The sequence below is a fragment of the Castanea sativa genome, chromosome 4 (genome assembly GCF_040712315.1).
Source record: "Castanea sativa cultivar Marrone di Chiusa Pesio chromosome 4, ASM4071231v1".
NCBI classification, from domain to species: Eukaryota; Viridiplantae; Streptophyta; class Magnoliopsida; order Fagales; family Fagaceae; genus Castanea; species Castanea sativa.
Window position 1 is genome coordinate 25,178,611 of NC_134016.1, and position 22,805 is coordinate 25,201,415.

Here is a 22,805-nt window from a genome sequence, read left to right on the forward strand (position 1 = left end):
ATTCTCCAAAAAAAAAAAATCTCCAATTGCATCAAGCCACGTCACTTTTGACACAAAACTTCTCTTAGAGCATTCACATCCAGACTGCCAAATGCCAAATGTATGCCAGATTTAGCATTAACCCGCAACACCCGGACTTGTAAATGCTTAGAATTGCAAAAAAATTTCCAATATTGTTACAGTATCATCTTACTTTTATGATGGTACTGTAGACTATTGTATTGGTTTTTTTAGTCCCTTTTGTTCTCTCTCTCCTCTATGTCAAAATCACTTTCTTTCTTAACTCTCTTTCCTCATCTCAGAATTTCATCTCCTTCTCTCTCTATGACTTGCTTCGTTGTCTCTCACTCTCTCACTTTGTGCTAGTGGTTGGGCCACCACGCCGGTAAGAAGCAGAGGTCTTGGGTTGCGATTTGGGTTCTTGTGGTTTGTGGTCGGTGTCTGGTGGATTTTGTTGTGGTGTCATGGTTGTTGTTTTCGGGTTTTGTGGGTTAGGTGATGGGTTTGGATAGATGGATCGGTGTATCATAGGTCAGGTGGTGGCGTGGGTTTGGATTGGTTATGGCCGATGGGTTTGGATCGTGGAGATTGGTGGATTTTGGATTTTGGGTCGACATGGGTTTGGATCGGTTGTGGATGGTGGGTTTGGATCGGAGTTGGGTTTTGGATTTGAAATCAATGTGGATCGGTGGAGATCGGAGATCGTGGTGATTTTTTTTTTTTGGCTTGGTTTGATGGTGGCTCCAATGGTAGGGTTTTGGCTTAGTTTGAACTGATGCTTTGATGGGTTTTTTTTTTTTTTTTTTTTTTTTTTTAATGTGGTTTTGGTTTGATGGTCTGGTGGGTGGTGCTGGGATATGTGGGGGTGATTGCGTGTTGGTTATGGCATGGTGGTGGTGTGGTGGCTATGGAGGTGACTGTTGAACTGTTTTGGTTTTATCTATTGTGGCCAATGCTAGAGGTTGAGGGCGAAAGAGAGGAAGATGAAGAAAAAAAAAGAAAAATAGTAAAAAAAAGAATATTTAAATAAAATGAAAAAAATAGAGTTTTGGAATGTTGGGTGTATTGTAAAATGGTATGGTATAATCGATAAAGTAATTTTTTTGAATGATAAAATAGGATGTGATACAATCACCCTTTTTAAAAAAGACTCGACTAGTGGATATTATGGAGCAGCTTTGGCCAGGAAAAGTATTGTAGGTCAAAAACACTATTGGTCATGGTTTTAAAAGCTGGACTAAATTAGCCGGACTAAATTAGCCGGTTATCAGTTCAGCCGATTAAACCGGGAACTGGCCACCAGTTCGATTCAAAAAAACCCTAAAAACCAATTGAAACTGGCAAAATCAATCAAAAACTAGAATTGGCCCAGTCTGATTTTTAGATCCATGCTATTAGTTTGTAAAATTTCAAATAATCTATTAATTTCTGTTAGTTTTCTTTCCTACATATGAAATAGGAAAATGATATGGCTAGATAATTTTTAGGCTAAATTACAAATTAAGACCTTTAACTTTGTTCAAAATTCAATTAAGTTCTCTTTCAAAAATTGAGATTAGTTTGTTTTTTTTTTTTAGTTTATTAAATTAAAAAAATCCAAAAAAAAACTAATAAAAATTATTTAAGAAAAAAAATTGATTTTTTTTTCAAAAATCAGAGAAACGTTCCCAAGGAATTGTGTATTTGGCAACATGTAAAATAATTTCTGAGCATAAAACATTTTCAGGTGAAAATATTTTTAAAAAAAGAAAATATTTTAAAGCATTTGATTACTTTATGAAAATTGTTTTAGAAAATATTTTCGAGAATTTAGTTTCATTCTGAAAATTTTATTTTTCTATTAATTTCTAACATATTCTCACCAGCCAAACAAATTTTATAATTGAAAATTTCAATTTATAAAATTAAAAGAAACAAAAATCAAAACAAACCATTAGTTAAAATCAAACAGTTCGGCCAAACTGAGAGAGGGAGGAAGAGAGAGTGATCAAAAATTGAGGGAAAGGGGCAGGTAGATCGAGAAAGAGAGAGATCGGTCATGGGTGGGTTATGGGCGACGATCTCGGCGGCGCGATCTCGGCGATGCTGGGGTGCGATCTCGGCGGCGTGATCTCGGAGGGAAGAACTGAACTGAACAGAACAGAACAGAACAGCTCCGCCACAGCTCTGATCTATGCTTTCAGAATCAGAATCAGAAGCAGCAGCAGCTACAAATTGTGTGGTTCGTTAGTTTGTAAACATGAGAACTAATGAAAAAGTCTCAGCAGATGCAGATGCAGAAGTAGTTTGTGTCCAATTGATGTTAGGGTTGGTCCTACCCCTACCCCTAACCCTCTTCATAGCTCACAGTCTTTACTCCATCAACCTTCTCTCTCACCCTTCTCTCACTCTTTCTCTCATCTCGGTAAACCACACCCCCCCCCCCCTCTTCTTTTCTTTTTTCTTTATTTATTTTTAGTTTCTTTTCCTAATTTTAATTCTTTCTTTTAGGTAATTCAGTGCCCAATTGTGCTTCTTCTCTACGGTCGCCTCCGAAAGAATCGCAAACATTGCTCGGTATATTCCAAATTCTTGACTATTTACTTGTGATTTGTTTTTTCTTCTTCTAATTTATTGTCTTTTAATTACAGTACTTGAAAGCTGCTGGACGAGGCTTACTAGGACTTCCTATTGGTTAGTCTTTGCTTTTTCTTTAACTCTTTTCATTTAAATTTGGATAAATTTGTATATTCAGTTAGTTTGGGATTCAATATTGAGAATGATACAAGTGAATGTTGTATGATGAATGATCCTGTGGTTTGCGTTTATATGTGTATGTTACGAATGCCTGTCAATTCTAATAAAGATGTCATTTGGAATGACCCATCAAAGATAATTTAAAGTTGTATGTATTATGCTTTTAAGTTTTCAATATTATATGCCGGTGTAGCTGCCATTGTTCGTAAGTTGACTACTCATGATTATGCATACGCGTCCCAGCTGTTGTTGTGCTTTTGGATAAAACATGCTTCTGATATAAAAAAGAAAAGAAGAATGTGCTGAACTAGTTTAGAAGACTTAATTAGTTCAAGAATTTTTTTTTTTGGGCATTGTGTTCAGTTAATGATGCTTTGAGTCATGTCATGCCTTCATTTGTTTTAAGAGGTTGTGCACTATCTTTAGAATTTTATGTTCTTTGATTTGTGCTCATAAGACATTTTAGAATGGACATTTATTCCAAAATTAAACCCTCCTTATCTTGACAAGTTTGGACAATCAAAATATGGTTGAAATGTGTAAGTGGTAGCGTCAAACGTCTATAGTTATTGTCCTTGTTTGAATTCATCTTTCCATGTTTACACTATTATATGTAGGTCTCTATACCCTAGACATTTACAATAGTGACCACAACAATAAATAAAAATTGTACAAAATGTTAACAACATCATTTACTAAAATATTTTACATTAATTGGTGTCACATGTTCAGTTCACTTCTCCCTCAAAAAAAAAAAAAAGGTTCACTACACCAGAACATCTTATGATCACAACACCTAGATGAAGATTTTGTACCTATTTTCTATTGCCCACTTAACTGGGCTGGTGCATCCTCACCAGGGGATACCCCTGCGTTAAACTTGTATGTGGTTGGTTTGTTGTTTAGCATAAGTATAGCACTTGAGTCGCCCAGCTAGGGAACTACTGTCTATGATGACATTACTTGAAGTTATTTGATCCAAAACATAATAATAGTTGTATGTACTTCATGATATTTTCAATTTGAACAGTTAGCCTATTCTTAATATTTTTCCTTCATTTTTTTTTTCATTAAGTAACTTCTTTTCTTGTTGTCTAATTTGTATGTGTCGAGGAAAAAAGGAAATATTATGTTTTGTGTTTCTACTTTGTAGGGGCTCTAGTAAATGCTTTGGGAGCTATTGCATTGGGCGCACCTGTTGGCACTCAGTATGTTCAACACTTTGTTTTTATTACTCTTTTTAACCCAAATTGTTGGTCATATTTAGAAAATTCATCTTTTCAAGGGAATATCATCTAATATCTTGTCTCTTGAATTGAATGATAGAAGTTTCCAAAACTGTCCTTAAACAATTTTATATAACATTTGAACTCCTATAACAAATTTCTTCTTTCCCAAAATTGGCACCAAGTATTTGGAGTAATATTTTCAGAAACCAACTCCATGTTCAAACGTATGGTTCAAAACAAGTTTCAATACAAGAAAACCTATTGGTGCCTACCAATAGTTTAATGAAAAGATTGGCTTTATTATATTGCCTATAAATTTCAGAACTTCCATATTCCAAATCTTAAGGGAACACAACCTCTTCCACTATCTTCTTATCATGGGATTTCCTTATCTATGTTAGCCTCTCAATTCTTATTGATCCAAACAAAGATAAATGACATGCTGGGAACAAACCTTTGACAGCCCGAGTCAAAAATATTTTTACCATTGCAGAACAGCAAGCTCAAGTAAATTAAGAATGGAAAGTTGAGAAGAGGGTTCATAACATAACTTATCTTGACAGTAGATTGTCTGGCAACCCCAAAACAATTAGAATAATTTGGTAATGCAGAAAAGCCTCTCAACATCAGAAATTTGTTGCTGGCGAGGACAAGAATGACATGTACTATGGCCAGTTCAAATATTGGATGAGGATAGTGTGTGTGTGTGTGTTGTAAAATTCTTTCTGATAGTTTTCTAAATATTGTAATAAAAAAAAAAGTGTCATGTAAAGTGCCTACATTAATGCCCTCTTTTTATTTTTATTTTTGATGTGATTTTTGTTTTTGTTTGTTTGTTTCTTTTTTTTAATGCTCCTGGAAATACAGTAGGGGAAAAATTGGGAAGTTAATAAGTTAGTAGTGGCTTTTATCTCTCAAAAGAGGATAAAATTTTTGGAAATCCCAAAATGGCGTAGAGGACCTACAATTTGGGATGGAGGGAGTTGTATAATGTTGAATTAGAACTTACAGTTGAGGTTGGATGGAAATAGTTATAGTGATATACATCCTGCTGGAATATTTTTTGGACTATTTTTCTCTTCTTCTAATCTTCTCTTGAAAAAGAATGTAAGAACCGTAGTGGCGGATAGATTTAGCTGGGCTATTCTGAACTTCAAAGATAGGTTGTGATTGTTCAACCTCAAGTGTAAAATATGTTTTCAGCAAAAACTGGGTAGGGGAGCTCATGGGTGTGGTTTGTGGAGAAGTATCCGCATGGGTTGGGAGGATTTCAGCAAAAATTGTCAGTTTGTGGTTGGTTTGGGGAACAGGGTGAGGTTTTGGCAGGATGGGTGGCATGGGGATCAACCTTTTCAATTGGCTTTTCCAAGGTTGTTTGGCATCGCCATTGTGAAGGAGGCTTCTGTTGAAGCTTCTTTGCAAAGGCAGGGGGCGGAGGATGGAAGAGTTTGGAATGTTCGGTTTAGTAGATTTTTTAATGATTGGGAGATGGATGAAGGGCTGCGGTTTCTTCGTATGTTGGGTTCTATAACCCCTCCTATGGATGTTGGAGATCGGATGAGATGGAAATTGAAGTCTAATGGAGCTTTTGACATCCGATCGTACTACAACAAATTGAGAAATTCTCCTTCTACTATCTTTCCTTGGAAAGCTATTTGGAGAGCAAAGGCCCCAAGGCGAGTTTCTTTTTTTGTTTGGTGTGTAGCTTGGAATAAGATTCTAACGGGAGACAATCTGAGATTGAGAAGATTGGATTTTGTGGATTGGTGCATTATGTGCCGTCATAGTGGAGAGACGGTAGATCACCTTCTCCTTCATTGTGATATGGCCTACCGGTTATGGAGCTTTGTTTTCCTAACTTTTGGCTTGGCCTGGGTTATGCCTAGATCGATTCCTGAAATGCTTTTTGGTTGGTGGAATTGGTTGGGGAAGCATTCATCTCAGATCTGGAATTTAGTCCCGCTTTGCATCCTTTGGTGTATTTGGAAGGAGCGTAACCGGAGGACTTTTGAGGATTTGGATAGCTCTAGTGAACAGTTGCTTGTTTTTTTCAGTGGGACTCTCTTTGATTGGTCGCGCGCGTGGGGACTCACGTCTAGTGATTCCCTCCCTTCTTTTCTTTGCTCCCTTTTCCCTTCCTAATTTTCTTGTTGTCTTTGTTTCTCTTTGTTTTCTTTTTCTTGTATCTCCTAGGTTGCTCTGTGTTTTTTCAGGCATAGAGTAACCCTTCGTATATATATCATTCTTACTTATCAAAAAAAAAAAATATGTTTTCAGAATTATGGAGACTGAAACATATGTAAATGCTCCTGGAGCTTAGCACCTATAATTAGTGAATATACTATCTCTGCAATGTGCTAGAGGTGTGATACACACCAATTTATGCCACCTAAACAACTGAAAGCCAACCCAGTAATTACACTTCACATGGTCATACTAAACCAAATAGATCTTACCTTCTCCGTGCAATCAAACAATCTCACTGGGAGATTCAGCCATGCCTTGCTTGGCTGTAGAGAAGCTTCAAGGAAGATCTGACATTGTGATATATTTATAAATATTAATCAACTCTGATGCTCTCTCTCTTTGGGAAATCTTAGATTAGAGTTTTTAGCTTGGAAATATTCTCTTGGACAAGCTTGAGCATCTTTCTGACCTAATCTGGTCAAATGGGGTTTCTTATTTTATTTTTTTTTTTTTTGAAAAGAATTATAAACCTGTAGGAAAGAGTCGCAGATTGAGTGGTTTAATAAACTTGACCCTAGAATCTACTTATTAAAAAAAAAAAAAAAACTTGACCCCTAGAATCAACAGTGAACATTTATGAGGGAAGAAGAAAGACTGCTTGTGCAGCTTACCACATTCATGGAAACAAGTGGGTTCTTATAACACTTTCTTACCGTTTGGAAGTACAATGTACCAATTTTAAAAACCCTGCTTCAGTCCCAATCAAACTGATAATGCTGCATGGTGCTTACCTGAGTATGGTGGCTGGATTTGACTGTTGGCTGCAGAGTATGGTGACTGGATTTGACTGGTTTGGGAAGTTTGGGATTGTTTGGTTACCGAAGAAGGTAAAATCTATTTGGTTTTGTTTGAATTGTAATTCCTAAGTTGGCTGTCGGTTGTTTAGGTGGCATTTGTAAATGATGTCTATCATTTTTATTGGACCACCTCTTGCACATTGTAGGGATTGCATATTCACCAATTGCAGGTGCTGTGCTTCCAAATGATCCTTATATTTAAAACATCTCCCATTTGATAACATACGGACTCTCCATTTAATTTTTATTGAAGATAAAAATAGTGCAAGCATGTGTTGATTTTGTACCACACTTGTTGGACGCAGGTACTTTTCACAGACTCTTAACTGGTCCCTTATGATGTCATTGTTCACAGTAAGTATTTAATACATCATAAGCTCCCCTGCTTTACAGTATTGACCTTTCAAACTTTCAGAGTATTTGGGTTTGAATTCCTTCACCTCTTCTTAAACTAAAATATGTCTGTTCTATCTCATTCAATAATGTCTGATAATCATCCTCTTCTTAAGGTAAATGACTTCATTGGTATTAGACCATTTCAATGTATGATTATGGAATCTCTCTTTTTTTTAATAGTAAATTATTCTTTTGCGGTTTTGCCCAATGTGCTACTTCTCCATTCTAGTTCATCCCAAAAGTAAGTTTCACTGTTTTGTTCAAGTTATGCCTCTTACACATTAATTGTCTTTTGGGTTTTGGCAGATTGTGCCTGCAGCTACTGTGTTTGGGTCATCATGGAAAGATTGGCAACGTATATTTGCACATACTAAGTAAGTTTCCAATTACTACTTGGTTTCTTGCTGTGTAGTTTAGCCAATGGGACTTGTGTTTTAGTTATTATTTCTAACTGGTGTACATATTTGCACACCTTGTCATTTTTCAGGTATTTATGTGCTTATATGATAAAACTCGTATTTCACTTGTAGGCCAATGGGATCTGTTGATATTATAATTTGCCTTCCAGCTCATGGAGCTGTTATTGGAGCTTGGTTTGGGGCTTGGCCTATGCCACTTGATTGGGAAAGGCCATGGCAGGTATTGCATTCACCCTTTTTGAACCTAATGGACTACTTTTAAAAGATATTTTCTTTTCTGTTTCTACTGGGGGTAGAGGGTTTTCTTTTTTCCTGTTCTTTTCTATTTCTTTTTTGCTGCTTGTTTTATTATTTTCTTCTTCCGTTGTTTCCATTTGTAAATATTTGTTGTGGAAAATCCTTTTTATTTGTTTACTTCTTCTTCTTTTATTTTTTTCTCCCACTTAACTATTTAGGCAAGTTTGTTCTACATTCATCTTAGTAGTTTGCACTTTATCCAGTGAGTATATGTTCTTGCATTTGTCTTTATTTCAATTTTTTAGTTTTTTTAGTTATTTTTTTAGATTTTTTTTTAAGTTATAAAATTCAATAAAAAAGCTCAAAAAGGGCGCAACCCTAGTAGGCTAGGACATTTCATATTATTAGTTAATGAATTGGAGATAGCACGCTGGGAATTCTCCTTGTTCCAATGGTCCAGTTTGCGTGAGGGCTGTTAGCCTGACAGTATGGTCTGGGAAGATTTGTTTCTTCATCTGTTCCTGGACGTAGACTTTATATCTTTATTGTCTGATCATTCAAACGCCTAATTCTGATCTAGCTTCTCCTAAATCTTTTTTAAATTAGCATCTTTGTCAGCAAAAGTTCTATGTTGTGTAAGGACATTAGGTATTGTGCTATACCAGGGATGCATGAAAAATGCTTTAACAGTGTTTGTGATCCCAATTGTTTTAAAAATGTTTGCCTACTCTTTTGGATTGTTGTGTCCAATTCTAACCTTACAGGTAACACAATTGGCTAGGACCATGCCTCATGAAGCAAAGGTCTCTAGTTTAAATCTCTCTATTCCCATCTCCTTGGTGCTGAAACTCACTTATCAAAAACATTTGTTTGATTTATCTACATGATTAGTGGTCCTTGGTTCTCTGGTGGATATGAAGAGTGCTACCCTCGTTGTCTGATCTATGTTTATCTTTATTTTGCTACTCTTGCTAGCTTGTACATCTTAATAATAAAGCGATCTTTTGATTGAGGAGAGGAACTGATGACAAGTTTCCTTTATTGAAAAAATGACTCTCTAAGGATTTAGGCTGCTGTCCTTGCATCACTTTTGTGTTAAACTCATGATTTTCTTTTTTTGTATCCCCCCTTCTCCAAAGATCAAAATTATAACAAAGAAAAATTTTAGAATATGTATTAAACATTAAACCTCACACCCCTCCCCCACTATTTACTTGGCAAAAAAAAAAAAAAAGATCTTCTGTTTTGTATTAAACCTTCATGGTGAATTTACATAAGCTTCATAGAGTCCAAAGAAGAGTAAAAAGATTAAATAGGATAGCAACAAACTGGGTATCTCTTTTTATCCTTGAAAGAGTTTGAAGACATCAATTTATGGGTAGATGGGTTTTCAGCCAAATATCAGTTAAAGAATGAATGACTTCACATGACAAGATCCTCTAGAATTTTTCGGGTACCATAAATTTCCTAAAATATCATTCATCCATTTTGAAATTAGTTGATTGGATTTTGCCATATAATCAACATTTAAAGAAACATTGATTATAATCATTTTGGTATCTATCATTGGTGATGTGGTAAAATTCAATCCCTCAAAATGTATAGGATTTTAGGAATACTATGGTTGAGTTAACATAAGAACTCTTGAGAATCCTAATCCCATATGTGGAATTAGGTTGAGATACTTCTGAACTTGCTTGTAATTATGTTGTGGTAAGAAACTTTTAAGTCTTGGTATGTAACATTAAGCAGTAACCAGTTACACTATTGATGTTGTTTTAAGTCTAGGTTGATGATGTTTTTTTTTAGATGTTTGCTCTAGTTTCCTGTTCTCAAACCACCATTTTTTGTGCTGTATATGGTCTTACTGATGCCTGAAATATTTTTCCTTATGTAGGAATGGCCCATTTGTGTGAGTTATGGAGCAATGGCTGGGTACCTGGTTGCCATGGTCGCTTCATTTGGCTATGTTGCTGTGTGTGCTAGAATGCAACATGTCAAACGAGAATAAAATGCAACTTCCAATCATTATGAACTTAAAGAGATACATGTGTTTTTTTCCCCTTCGGCTTTTGATTTTTCACTTTTTGGGTAGGAGTTACATCTGGTTACACAACTTTATTTATTTATTTCTTAGGATAAAAGGTAAATTGTACAAAGACCATTTGGACTTTCAGATTGTTGCACTAAGACCAGTTCCTTGATTTTTTTTGTTTGTTTGTAAAATTGGAAGTTTATGATTGGTGACACGGTTCTATTGTAAAAGAGGAAGATTATAATGATGGCACAAGGACTCTTCTAAGAAACTCAAATCCTACATACATACATTCAGTAGTGCACCTCTAGAAAATTCTAGCCGCATCATAACAATCTCTATCTTAGATTGTATTTGATTAAGCCTCACAAACGATACTCCTTCATTGTAGCATAGACTGTAGGTATTGGCAAAGCCCAAGTAGTGCTTGAACAGTTGAACTTATTCCTCTTAATTGGTTTTATCAACATGTCAAAGGCGTTCTTGTTAGTGTGGATCTTTGAAAAAGAAATATCTCTTAAAGAAATCCATTCTCTAATCTTATGATATCACACACCAGTTTGCTTTGTTCTTGTGTGATATACTTGGTTCTCTGCCAAATGAAGTGCGCTTTAACTGTCATAATGTTACATAATGCTGTCTTACTTTAAAGCAAGTTCATTATCTAGTCCTTTAAGCCAATCTACATTTTACATAATAGACTTTCAAGTTTCAACAAATCATGCCAATAGGAAACTTAAACATATAGTTTATCATGGAACTTCTAAAATCAAGATTCTTTACATAATTGGAATTCACATATCTATACAAGCTCTTCCGTCTAATAGAATGGTATAGTCACAAGTATCTATATGATATCTAAAAATCCAATATACTGCATTCCAATAGTTTTTTTTAGAGCTGCCATATATGCCTACTGACCATATTGATTGCACGAGAGATTTCAAGCGCAATGCACACCAAGAAGTATGGAGACACCCAACTACATCAGCATATGGCACTTTAGACAAATACTCTTAACTTCTCATCTGAACTAAGGTATTACTACGAGGATAATTTGAAATGCATAGCAAGTGGCGTGCTAATAGGTTTGGCTTCAAGAATTCTAAACCTCTCCAATACCTTCTTAAGATACCCTTTCTTGGACAAACATAATTTACTAGCTCTTCTATCATGGGAAATTTCTATTCCAAGGATTTTCTTGGCATCTCCAAGATCCTTCATTTCAAATTCATTATTTAACAAAGACTTCAACCTTATAATTTCTTGCTTACTCTTTGCAATGAATATCATATAATCAATATATAAAGCAAGAAAGATACATAAATTGCCAACCATTACTTTATAACAAACACAACAATCATACTTACAACACAAGTACCCAGTGTCACCTTTAATATACCATTGCATTGGATATTTTACTTCAAACCATACAATGAATTTTTTTACAAAAAAACATATTCTTCCTTTCCAAGTCCTGTTAGCCTTCTCCTTGTTGCATATATAGATTTTCCCTTTTGAGTTTTCATGGAGGCATGTTGTCTTCACATCGAGTTGATTTAACCCCATGACATGCAGTGCCACAGACAACTGAATTATCCGAAATGAGGTTTACTTTACAATCAATGAAAATATCAAAATGTAATAAATCCCGCTTCACTGTGAGTAACCTTTAATAACCAACTATGCCAGGTATATATTTTTTACTTTCCTTTTCTGACAATGCATCATTCTTACAATATACCCATTTACAACCAATAATATTTTTTTCATTGGGCATTTTTATTTTACCATTTCCCAAGTCTAATTCTTTCTATGCGATTTCATCTCATATGACATGAACCAAAGCCATTTATGATTATTCTTATTGTTTATTGCACTTTCCTTTGATAATGGATCTCCATGGGGCACAATTGATCTACAAATACTTGCTGCTGTAGATACGATTGTCATTGAAAGAGTTGTTGCTCGTTTTTGAGAGTGACGTAATAACTTTTGTGAATATAGGGAAGCGCAAGCAAAAAACAAGACTAGGGTTCCGTCTAGATACAACTGAAAATTAAAAACACTATAGCAAATAATTTTTAATTTTTAAATGTGTGAATAGTACTGCGGGTTCTATTTTTAATAAAAAAGTGATTGAAACAGTGCATAAACAGTACGCCATTGTATGTGAACAGTAATCCCACAATGATAAACAGTACTTGTCTCTTGCTTGAAACCCGTGCGTAGGGGAAAAAAACAAAAAAAGTCTGAAACGTGAAAACTGAAATTGTGGACGCTGGAAAATGAAACCAAGCTCTATGCTAAATTCTTGGAACAACAACCCAAAAGATCAAACAAAAAATGTATGGAAAATGAAACCAAGCTTGTCAAAAAATGCCAACGGTGCTCCTAAACAAGTAGTAGTAGCAAAAGCCACCTTAAATTGGCCGGCTGAGAACGCAGTTACCCAGAACAAAATCCTCTCAAAAGTTTTTAGGTTTGGAATCATTTATATACAATCTCAGGGTTAGAATTGAAGACCCCCATCTTTAGTTGCTACAATTGGCAACCTCATTCTCGACGCAAGAAATAGTCTTTCACTTGCTAGCATCCAAAGAAGCTGAAAAAAGAGATCTATAGAACCAGTTGAGGTCTCTAGATCAAAAAAACATGACATGTGATTTTTTCATAGTTTGTGATCCAAGAATGGAGAAGCAGCTTTAGAAGCTCTTCTTTGGAAATTTTTCTAGGAACATAGGTGTAAAATTGGTATCTCTCGGAAATCAACAGAGATGAGGACGATAGGCATCACTCTAGGATCATTAGAATCACACCCCTATATCACGATCCAAACATCTGAATCCTAATCATTTGCTTCATCATCCCTAAAAAAAATAATAATAAAAAATTCTCTCTTGAAGTGCATCAGGTCATAGAAGAATATACATTGCAAAATAGGAGCATTTAATCCTTCAAAACATACCTAGAAGCTAGAAGTATCCTTCAGAAACCATGGGTTGGATTTCCTTGGTACATTTAGAGCCCCTTTGGATAGGCTGTTATAAAATCCTCTAGACTATCCTTTTCTATCACTTTTGAAAATAGTTATCTTCATCAATTTCCAAATGAAGACCTTTGTTTTTTATGGTATCTTCTTTAAGCCTATGCCATTGGGATACAATTTGAAGTCTGTCACCTCCGAGCCTTCTTCAACCTTTGTCGAATCAATTATCCCTAGCATCCCAATCGTCACAATCCTAACTTCCTCAAAGTCCTTGAATGGTTCCATCTCCTTAATGTTTGGAAGACATTATAACAATTCCTCATGCCCTAAATCTGGTACTCACATTTCAAAGGAATTGTCATTCTTACAAGACATACTCCCTACTACTTAGAGCATTAGTATTGGTCTAGGCATTTTGCTAAAATGCTAAAGTTACCATCAAAATATAGCAAAAGTGAGCCAGTGGAGCAAAACCCTTTTTCTTTTTTCTTATTTTCTTTTTTTTGCTGTTGAGCTAGAGTGCACAACTAGCAAAGATGGTTGTGCACTGTAGCTAAGATGGTAAAAAAAAAATTATTAAAAGATATATTATTTTATTGTGTTGGTAGCTGTGGTTGTTGTTTATTATAGTAGATATATTATTTTATTGTGTTGTTTATATTATTTTATTATGTTGAATGCTAAAATAAAACCATTGATGTTGGATGTTTTATAAAATGAGGTGGTAAAATAGATAAAATAACTTTTTGTAGTACCAACTTTCTAAATTTTTTGTACCACCAATGCCTAGTGCAAAGCTATATGTATATTTGTGGTGTTTTGTGAACTTGTTTCTCTCTACCCATAGCAATTGAACAAGGTTGTTCTCGTTGCTGCTACTATAAGTCAATCTCCTTATCTTTTTTTTTTTTTTGATAAATAAATAAGTCAATCTCCTTATCACTCTTATTAGTAGGTGAACTATTCCTGTCAAACTTCACCTTAGTTATTAGTACCTTATTTGGGTCAATTATCATCATGTACCTCTACATCATTTTGTTTCAACATAAATATTTCATCAAATATGAAGTCTCTGTGAGTCACATTATTTATTTATTTATTATTGGGATTGAATCTCAAAGATTATAGCCTTTAACACCTTAATCAAAGCTAGTATATTGTTAGGAACCTAGTTTAGGGCTTGTGTTCTTTGATCATTCAAGCTAATTGAGAATTGCTAGGATTTAGGAATTAAAGATCCTCTAGGATTCGGTAAATCTTAAAAGGGAGTGATTTTAATGATTCAAATGATTTCTTGGATTGCTTGAGTGTGTGTTCTTTGAGCGTGAGTTGAGTCCCACATTGGGTGTTCGCTAGGCAGGTCTTGGGTTTATAATAGATTGCAAGGAGTTCCAATTGCAACTTGACTAGTCCTTTTAGGGTGCAAGTGCAGATGTGACTAGTGCTTTCCTTGGATCACTAAACTCATTACACTCGACCTCTAGAAGAATTCTTCTTCACTAAGAAACAAAAGGATTAATTTATGCAAGACTTGATGGCAACTCTAACCCAAACCTTATTGATTGGCACTTGGGCTGGTTGCCTTGTTCTCTTTTTCCATCTAGGTTGTTTCTACCCAGTCACCAACTTGATTTACTTAACCCACTATGAATTGATTCCCTTAGTCACCAACTCACCCAGTCTAGCTCCCCGATCTCTGCATTTTTGTTGACCCTCCTCTAAAACTCGCAAAACCTTCCCCTACCTCGTCTTCTTTATTATAGGCAATCATCCTTCTTTAAAAATTGTAGACTCCCTACCCCTTAAAAAATTGTGAATTGATAACGTTTCTGAGTATGAAATAGGCAAGAAATTTTGGTTAGATTTTATGAAATAGGTGATATATGTTTGATTATGTTCTTATTTGGGTTTTAAGGTTGGTTTGTTATGATATTGATGTCCTCTTTTTTTTTCCCTTACTATAATATGATTGGTAAGAAAATTTAGTGATTTTGTGTGCAAGCCAAATACAAAAAAATATTTTCAATGCATTTTTAGGAATGCAACCAAACACCAAAACAAGTAGTTTTCCATGGAGTTTTAAATTGAAAATATTCTCTAACAGAAAATATTTTTCAACAAAAATTAAAAATTATGACAAAACAAGTAGAATTTTAACATTAAGATTGCGACATCTAAGGATGATCATGTGCAAGATCATGGATAGATTACATATTGATTTCTCTGTTTGTAATACAATTTTTGAGAGTTCAAGTTTAAAAATCAGTCTCTTCAATAAACTAGTTGAGTTCCCGCATGATGTGCGGTGTAACTTATTATTAGTTTTCTCCAATATTTTGATAAGTTTTGCCAAAAATCTTGCAACTCAATTGATTGGCACATCAATTTCCAATAAAAACATTCAAAATTCAGATCCCTAACTCCAACTATCGATGTATAAAAAAGATATTTCGATAAATTTCATCGTAAAAAAAAATGTAATCTTTAGTTATTTTATATATAGACAAAATAAAAATACACTAAGAATAGTATAGTGATTTGATCATATATATGTGTGTTTACAAATTGAAAACTACATGATATAGTAGCTGTAAGGACACAAATTGATCCAAGGACCAAAATATTTGGACAATGGCCAAGCCCACAACAATGAATTTGTTAGAGAGTGGATTTAATGTTGAACACTTAATGAGTCAAAGGGGAATCACGATGAATTGATTTAGTATTGGGATGATTGAGAAGAACAAGTTGAAGAGGAATACGCTCCTCAGTCAAGTCCGAGGAAGGTCTGTTCTTATATATATCTTTTTCAAACTTTGTACAAATGTTCAGAGTTCTCAGTTACACTTAGTTCTTCTCCTCTCTCTCTTGCCCCCCTTATGTGAAGGAATCTTTTTTCTTTTATACTCCTCCTGCCCCCCTCATCTTAGCCTTCCACTTGTTGATCAAATAATTAATCTTTCAGATGCTTGTCCTATCAGAACTTTCTTGAAGTCTCTGTGTAGCTGTAAGGCTGAAAATCATTGTTCGGGTATCACTTCCACATTAATGCAACTAGTTGATTAGGTGCAGAGCATTCAATGCGGTGGTATCAGCTATCTTCATAGATATTTCTCAATTCTCTGTTGACTCACCTCTTTGAAGCTTATTCTCCCAAGCACAGTTTCCCTTTGCCCAGTATTTGGTGGGTGGTTGGGCTTCATACTTTTGTTATATTTTTTGAGGAAGTTTATCTCCTCGAATAACACCACCTGTCTGTTACTATCGGCCCTCGTCCTCAGCCCAATAACCTACTTGTCCTCCTTAATATTTGGTTGTCCTTGGGCTCTTTGGCACCCTCGGATGTGACCCGTGGCCTAGTGCCCTTATCTGGTTCTCTTATCCTCGTAGTAGCTAATATAGATAGGCATATTTCATGCCTACGAAAAAATGCATATATCTTTCAATTATTATTATTTTTTTGCATTCTTTATTGTGTGTTACTAATTTTTTTCCCCTTTTTGTTGGACATTGTTTTAATTGTTGCAAAAGCAACTAAATTTAAGTAAAAATGGCATATTTCAAATAAATTGTTTCTCACATAAAAAAATCAATTGTTTCTCATATAAATCTTAGAAAAATGATATTAAAATTTCATTATACTTAAAATAATTAATATAACAAAATAAACATATTTATTATATTAGTAATCTTTCTAATTGCTTAGAAAATATACTACAGTATTAGTTCCATACAAACAAATACATGCTTGTGCACACACACACACACAAAGGAGTTAGGAAATTTAAAGGATTAAGATTAATTTTAGTGAATTTTTTCACAAGTATTGAATTTTTTTATATGGCTTTTGTGACAATTGTTGTCAAAACAACTAAGCATGCGTAAAAATGTCATATTCTAAATTTATTATTATTATTCTAACTAAAAATGATTTTCTATATAGAGTTTATAAAAATAATCATATAAATTCATTTAATATAAATAATTAATGCACAAGAATAGATAATTAATATATGCATTTACTCTATTGGCTAATTCAATAAACTAATACTTTAATATCACAAATATAAAACTACATGTGCAAGCATATCAAAATTGAGCTAATATTTTATATTCATTCTTCTTAATTTTACAGAGAATCCCAGAAGTATTTGTCAAGTATTTTGGTGGAGAAGTACCTAGCAGTTCTGTACTTTGGGGTCCTTCAAGTTCAAGGAAAACTTGGAGGGTTGATGTGAAAGAAGTTGATAAAAATTTGTTCTTCCAAAAAGGTTAGAGTGCATTCATGCTTTTTGCAACTTTAAATCTTAGCTACTTATAGAAATTGTAGGTCTATTTGGATACCGCTTATTGTTGAAAAAAGATGTTTATGGGTCCCGTGAACAGTGCATATGACCCACTAGCTGCTGGGAAACGCGCTTCCCAAACGTACACTGCATATACCCATAATTTTATTGGAGAAAGGGAATAACAATAATGAAATGATTCATTATCACTTAATTTAATTCTTTTTTATTCTATTCTATTTCATTTTGTTTTTAGACGCACACTGGACAGAAAGGACGAATCAAGACCCTCTCTATTTCACTAAAATGGAGGGAGTCCTTTTAAAGGTCCGGATCTACTTCAAATAAATTCAATTTAAGGTCTAGAATCTGCCACATCTTTTAGAAGCCACTAACTTAACCTGATAGTAATTCAATTGTGATTAAGAAACAAAACATTAAGGTTTGGTCAAACAGAACAAAAATTAATTAATTAAACAGATCCTAACCTTTAAATGGACACTCTACATTTCAAAGGGAAATGGAGAAGATTCGGATCCAAGACGGATGGGGAGTCAAGAATGGGCCAAGACCATCACTTTCGTTTTTATTTTTGAGAATATGTTTCTCACTTTTCATATGATCTTTTTTTTTTTTTTTTGTCAACCTGAATCCACCACACTCTTCGTTTTCATACCAATGTTAAGAAATTAAGAAATGCCCAGTGTAGAGAGGGAAAATTCCCGACCTATCACAAGCTGACACATCATACTACCAAAGTCCACAAAATACAACCAATTACAAAGCGCCACGTACTGCAGCTAGGTTTTGCCATCGCTATTCAGAAACCAATAGAAGTTTGCCAAGTGTCATTGAAATAAAGGCATGAAACTGCATCAGCAGGTGTAAGCAATGACACAAGCAGCTCCGCACATGTAAGCGATGACACAGGCAGCCTCGCACGTGTAAGCAGTGACACAAGCACTCAGCACATGTAAGCGATGACACAGGCAGCCTCGCACGTGTAAGCAGTGACACAAGCACTCAGCACGTGTAAGCGATGACATAAGCGGACCAATCAAACTCCGCCACGTGTCGCTCACCTACCCCTAAACTCCTATAAATAGAAGCTTTCCTAAAACATTTAGGAGGACACAGACAGACAGGACGGAGACAGAAGGAAGAAGATATCTTGAGTTCAGAAATCCAGAAGCTCTGCCGGAATCAAACCCCGAAGCCTCCAAGAACTTCAAGAACTTCAACCTCGAATGCAAACAACATTCGAAGCAAAATCATCCAAACTACTCGTCCAGATCTCAAAGTCCACTGGAATCAAGCTCAAAAGCCTCCAGAAACCTCAACAAACTACAAATTGGTGAAGCTCTACGGATTCAAGCCTCCAAAGCCCCGAAGAACTTCCACCACAAACCTTCAAATACGAAGAACAATCAAAGAGGAATCATCCAAATCATATTCCTAAATCTCAAAGTTCACTAAAATCAAGCTCAAAAGCCTCCAGAAACCTCAACAAACCATAAATCAACGAAGCTCTACGGAATCAAGCCTCTAAAGCACCGAAGAATTTCCACCACAAACCTTCAAACACGAAGAACACACGAAGAACACGAAGAACACGAAGAACAAAGAATTTCTAACAAGCTCATAGCCAGAGATTCATTGTAATTCCGTTTCAAAGATCTTCGATCCATTCCTCAGCCAAATTGAAGAATATCTTATGTTCAAATCAAAATCACATTACCACAATTCCAATCAATAAATCTTTCAAGGAGATCGAATCAGAGGATCACTCTTTTGTAATTACAGAGAATTGTACCACACATTTATCAATACAAATTCGTATTTGTGAAACTATTTTACTTGTTTGATTTATTTCGAACTAAGAAATTTAGTCGTCTACACCCAGGTTGAACAACTTTGTTCAACTTGGGCATTTCTTAATGTACCATATTGGGATGAGTTTGGATGAACATTTGAAAATAAATTGTACGGAAAATTATGAGTAATTTTATAACAATTTATAAATGTATTTAACCAATTACCTAGAGAATATATATATATATATATATATATATATATATATATATATATATATATATATATATATATATATTTATAATAACTAATATTCGAAACGTTTGAATTTTTGTTGACTGTGTTTTATTGCATCACGTGGCTATACAATATTTCCACGTTTACATTTAAAAAAACCGAAACATTGTGTCTTTTTGTTTGGTAGAATAAGAGAAACATTTTAGTGAATTTATACACAATCATACAATGTTCTATTTCTTGGGTAGTAGTTACAAAATATAAAACAAACTCTTCTTTTTGGCTCCTGGGTAGTTACAAATTATGCACCTTTCACATTTGTTCCCACAAAAAAAAAAAGAAAAAAAGAGTACACTTCACACTTCTTTCTTATCTTTTTTTTCCCTGTATGCTTCTCTCTCTCTCTCTCTGATAATTTATTTTCTACACAACTTTGATACATTTCTCTATACAAGTTTTCCTCTATTTGCCAAAAATATCATAAGACTCTCCAATAGGATTTACGACTGTTTCTTTAAGGTACAGAATTGGAACACCGTAAGTTGCATGTTTCACTTTTCTTTTTGGTGAAAAACAAGAAAAATAAATATTAAATCAATGTTTTTTTTTTTTGGTTTTGTTTCTATCTTAATTTTTCTGATTCATTTGTAGAACCAAGTGCAGGAATGGTGGACATAACAAGCATGGCTGTAGCCATATCAAGTAAGTTTATCAAGATCTGAATTTTTTCTAACCACTGGTATTTTTTTTTGTTAATTTGGAATTATGTTCTTTAATTTCTTAAATTTGAGTCCTAATTGATTCACATAACTTCACGTATAGGATCACTGTCTCCTCAAAATATCAAAGACTGCCACTCCTGTAAGAGTCTCTTCTTTATTTGTCTTTCTCTCTGATTTCTTCTTCTTCTTTTTAATTGAATTTGATATGTCTGATTTACATTGTTATTTTAGATTTTTCAGTGATATATATGGGCCCTGAACCCACATGGCAGATAAGGATACAGCAGTCAAATTATTAGAATAATTGTAGCAGTTTATCCTTATCAAGTGGCAGTAGTTTTCTCTATCATAAAATACAAAAAAGTAGTAGTAGTTTTTTTTTGCTTTTTCTGTTGATAGGGTCAAGTAGCAGTAGTTGGATTTGAAATAAACTCATTCTATTTTGTAGAGTAGATAAGGTGATTACGTTGGTTGTCATTACTCATTAGGATGTTATTATATCATTAGCCAATTGTTTCGGCTATTTTAATTCTAATTAGTTTGCTATTTGAATTATTTTCAATCAGATTTAATCCATACCATGGCTACATTTTATATAGAAAAGTGTTGAAATAAAGATCATTAGAAAATTTAAACCAACACTATCTCTTTTCTCTCATTGAGGAGATTAGTCATCTCAAATTGACTAAAATCCTCTATTCTTCTTTTCGGTTGCTAAGGAAATTTTGCATGTAGGTTACTCATATGCAATCAATGGCTAATTTTGATAGAGGAGGTACAATACTTGTCTTAATTTACTGTTGGTAAATGTATGATATAACACATAAAGTTGTTAATCTAAGCATGTTTGATGTCCTTTTTTGTGTCTTCATCATCATTGTTGCCGGTGATGCTTATTACAAAGCCAGTGCCCCTTTTCTTTTTGTTTTCATTGGTGGATAGGATTTTCTTTTTTGTAAATTTATGGTTTTCATTTGGTAAAAGTTTGGGTTTTAATTATTACCAAAATGAGTGGATGAAAAACTATTCTCTTTCTTTGAATTGTGATCACCTTAATTTGCAAAAGAAACTCTGAATTCCACTATTGGTTGCAACCTGCTAAATCATCTAATTGTTGATGTATGCTACAAGATCTCTTGTTTTACTTCATTGGTAGATAGGATTTTATTTTTTGTGAATTTATGTATTTCATTTGTTATAAGTTTGGGCTTTAAGTTTTCCCAAAATGAGTGGATATAAAACTGATCTTTCTTTGAATTTGTTTTCAATACCATCAGATTTATTGGTAATTGTAGTGTCAAAGCTATTCATATATTTTTGTATTCTACTCTACAATTACCAATTCTGTTTAATGCCTATGATTATATTAGATGATAAGTTAGAATGAAAGCTTTTAACTTTGAATGTAAGAGTATAACTTTATAAGGTTCTCAAAAAATATAATTGAGAAACTTTTTTTTACAACAATAGAGAGGGGAATTTGAACCATATTTATCCTATAAAGTAAAGCAACTAAATTATGCAATAAATGTATAAATATAATGCATTTTGGCTAAATTTGGATGCGTTTTGGGATGATATAATTATGTAATTTGATTTATGTTATCAAGATGTAATCTATAATTTTACATTGAAATTTTATTTATAATGTTCTACTCATACCAAAAGAATATGTTCTATAGAGTGCAAATGCAGATATTAATGTGGAGAAGGTTTTCTTTTCCATAGCAAGGAATATTAAATGAAGGCCTGCAAATATTGATTCCAAGATTGAGGTATGTGGGTATCAATAACTTACCCCATTAGTAATTTGACAATTTCAAGCACACTTTGCAATTTTGTGTTGGTATATAGTGTGTCATATAGTTAGGGAAACAACCTACATTAAAATCAGAATTTTCAATATTTACCCAACATTGATATCTAATTATGAAATTCTATTAAATGAACATGGCCTAAATGGATTATATAGTTATTTTGTGATTCATTCTAAATTTTGAAACAACCCATATTTAAAATAAATAAAATTTTTCTAACATACTTATCATTGCATAGGTGTTCACTAAAGGCCTCTAATAGGTAAATTGATTTCTTATTCTTATATGATTTTTCTTCTTTTGTTTTTGTACAGAAAAATCTCCAGTGTTGGAGCTTAAATACTCTAAAACATTGAAAGAGAAAATCAACTAACTTATGCAGTAGGTGATTGATAGAAGGTGTGATTTGCAAATTGTCCCAGTCTCCATTTATGAATGTTGAGAAAGAAGACATTTGAGGTCTTCCGCTTAGGCAATTGTACTATCGCATGCTATTTTAGGAGACATAATTTAAGAAAAAAGTTTTACAAAAGTTTTAAATGAAAGTTTCATTTCAAGTTTGTTATACAATTTCCTTATATAAAGCATTAACATTCTTAATTTATGTTTTAGTGTCAATTCAAATGCCCTTTTATATAATATAATCCATATTTTCTTTGTCTACTTAAATAAGGAAAACAAACACTATTCAACTAAGAGAGATGCCCGTGCATTGCATGGGTAAGCGGCTGGTAATAACTAATAGCCGAAACGTTTGACTTTTTATTGACCTCTCCTCATTGCACCACGTGGCTACATAGATTAATGCCACGTGTATATTTAAAAAAACCCTGAATAATTGTGTCT

The 22,805-nt window shown here is 33.9% G+C and overlaps 1 protein-coding gene and 1 long non-coding RNA gene across 5 annotated transcripts; both read left to right on the forward strand.

The window, feature by feature from the left end:
* The first annotated feature begins 1,898 nt into the window (after window positions 1–1,898).
* Window positions 1,899–10,367, forward strand: LOC142631398 (PIGF/3-ketodihydrosphingosine reductase fusion protein). The gene is made up of 8 exons (XM_075805566.1): window positions 1,899–2,404; window positions 2,491–2,556; window positions 2,631–2,673; window positions 3,890–3,944; window positions 7,315–7,363; window positions 7,712–7,779; window positions 7,936–8,044; window positions 9,959–10,367. Exons 1-8 carry the CDS (start codon window positions 2,240–2,242, stop codon window positions 10,070–10,072), a joined length of 669 nt encoding a protein of 222 aa, XP_075661681.1. The 5' UTR covers window positions 1,899–2,239; the 3' UTR covers window positions 10,073–10,367.
* A 9,414-nt stretch (window positions 10,368–19,781) lies between these two features.
* On the forward strand, window positions 19,782–22,529 carry LOC142632279 (uncharacterized). 4 transcript variants are annotated; one of them, XR_012843775.1, is made up of 4 exons: window positions 19,782–19,957; window positions 20,072–20,122; window positions 20,243–21,917; window positions 22,274–22,529. It is a non-coding gene; the product is annotated as an uncharacterized LOC142632279 (long non-coding RNA). The 4 variants fall into 4 exon arrangements; XR_012843772.1 differs by having other exon boundaries at window positions 20,243–22,529; XR_012843773.1 differs by having other exon boundaries at window positions 19,782–19,939; window positions 20,243–22,529.
* Window positions 22,530–22,805: the final 276 nt, after the last annotated feature.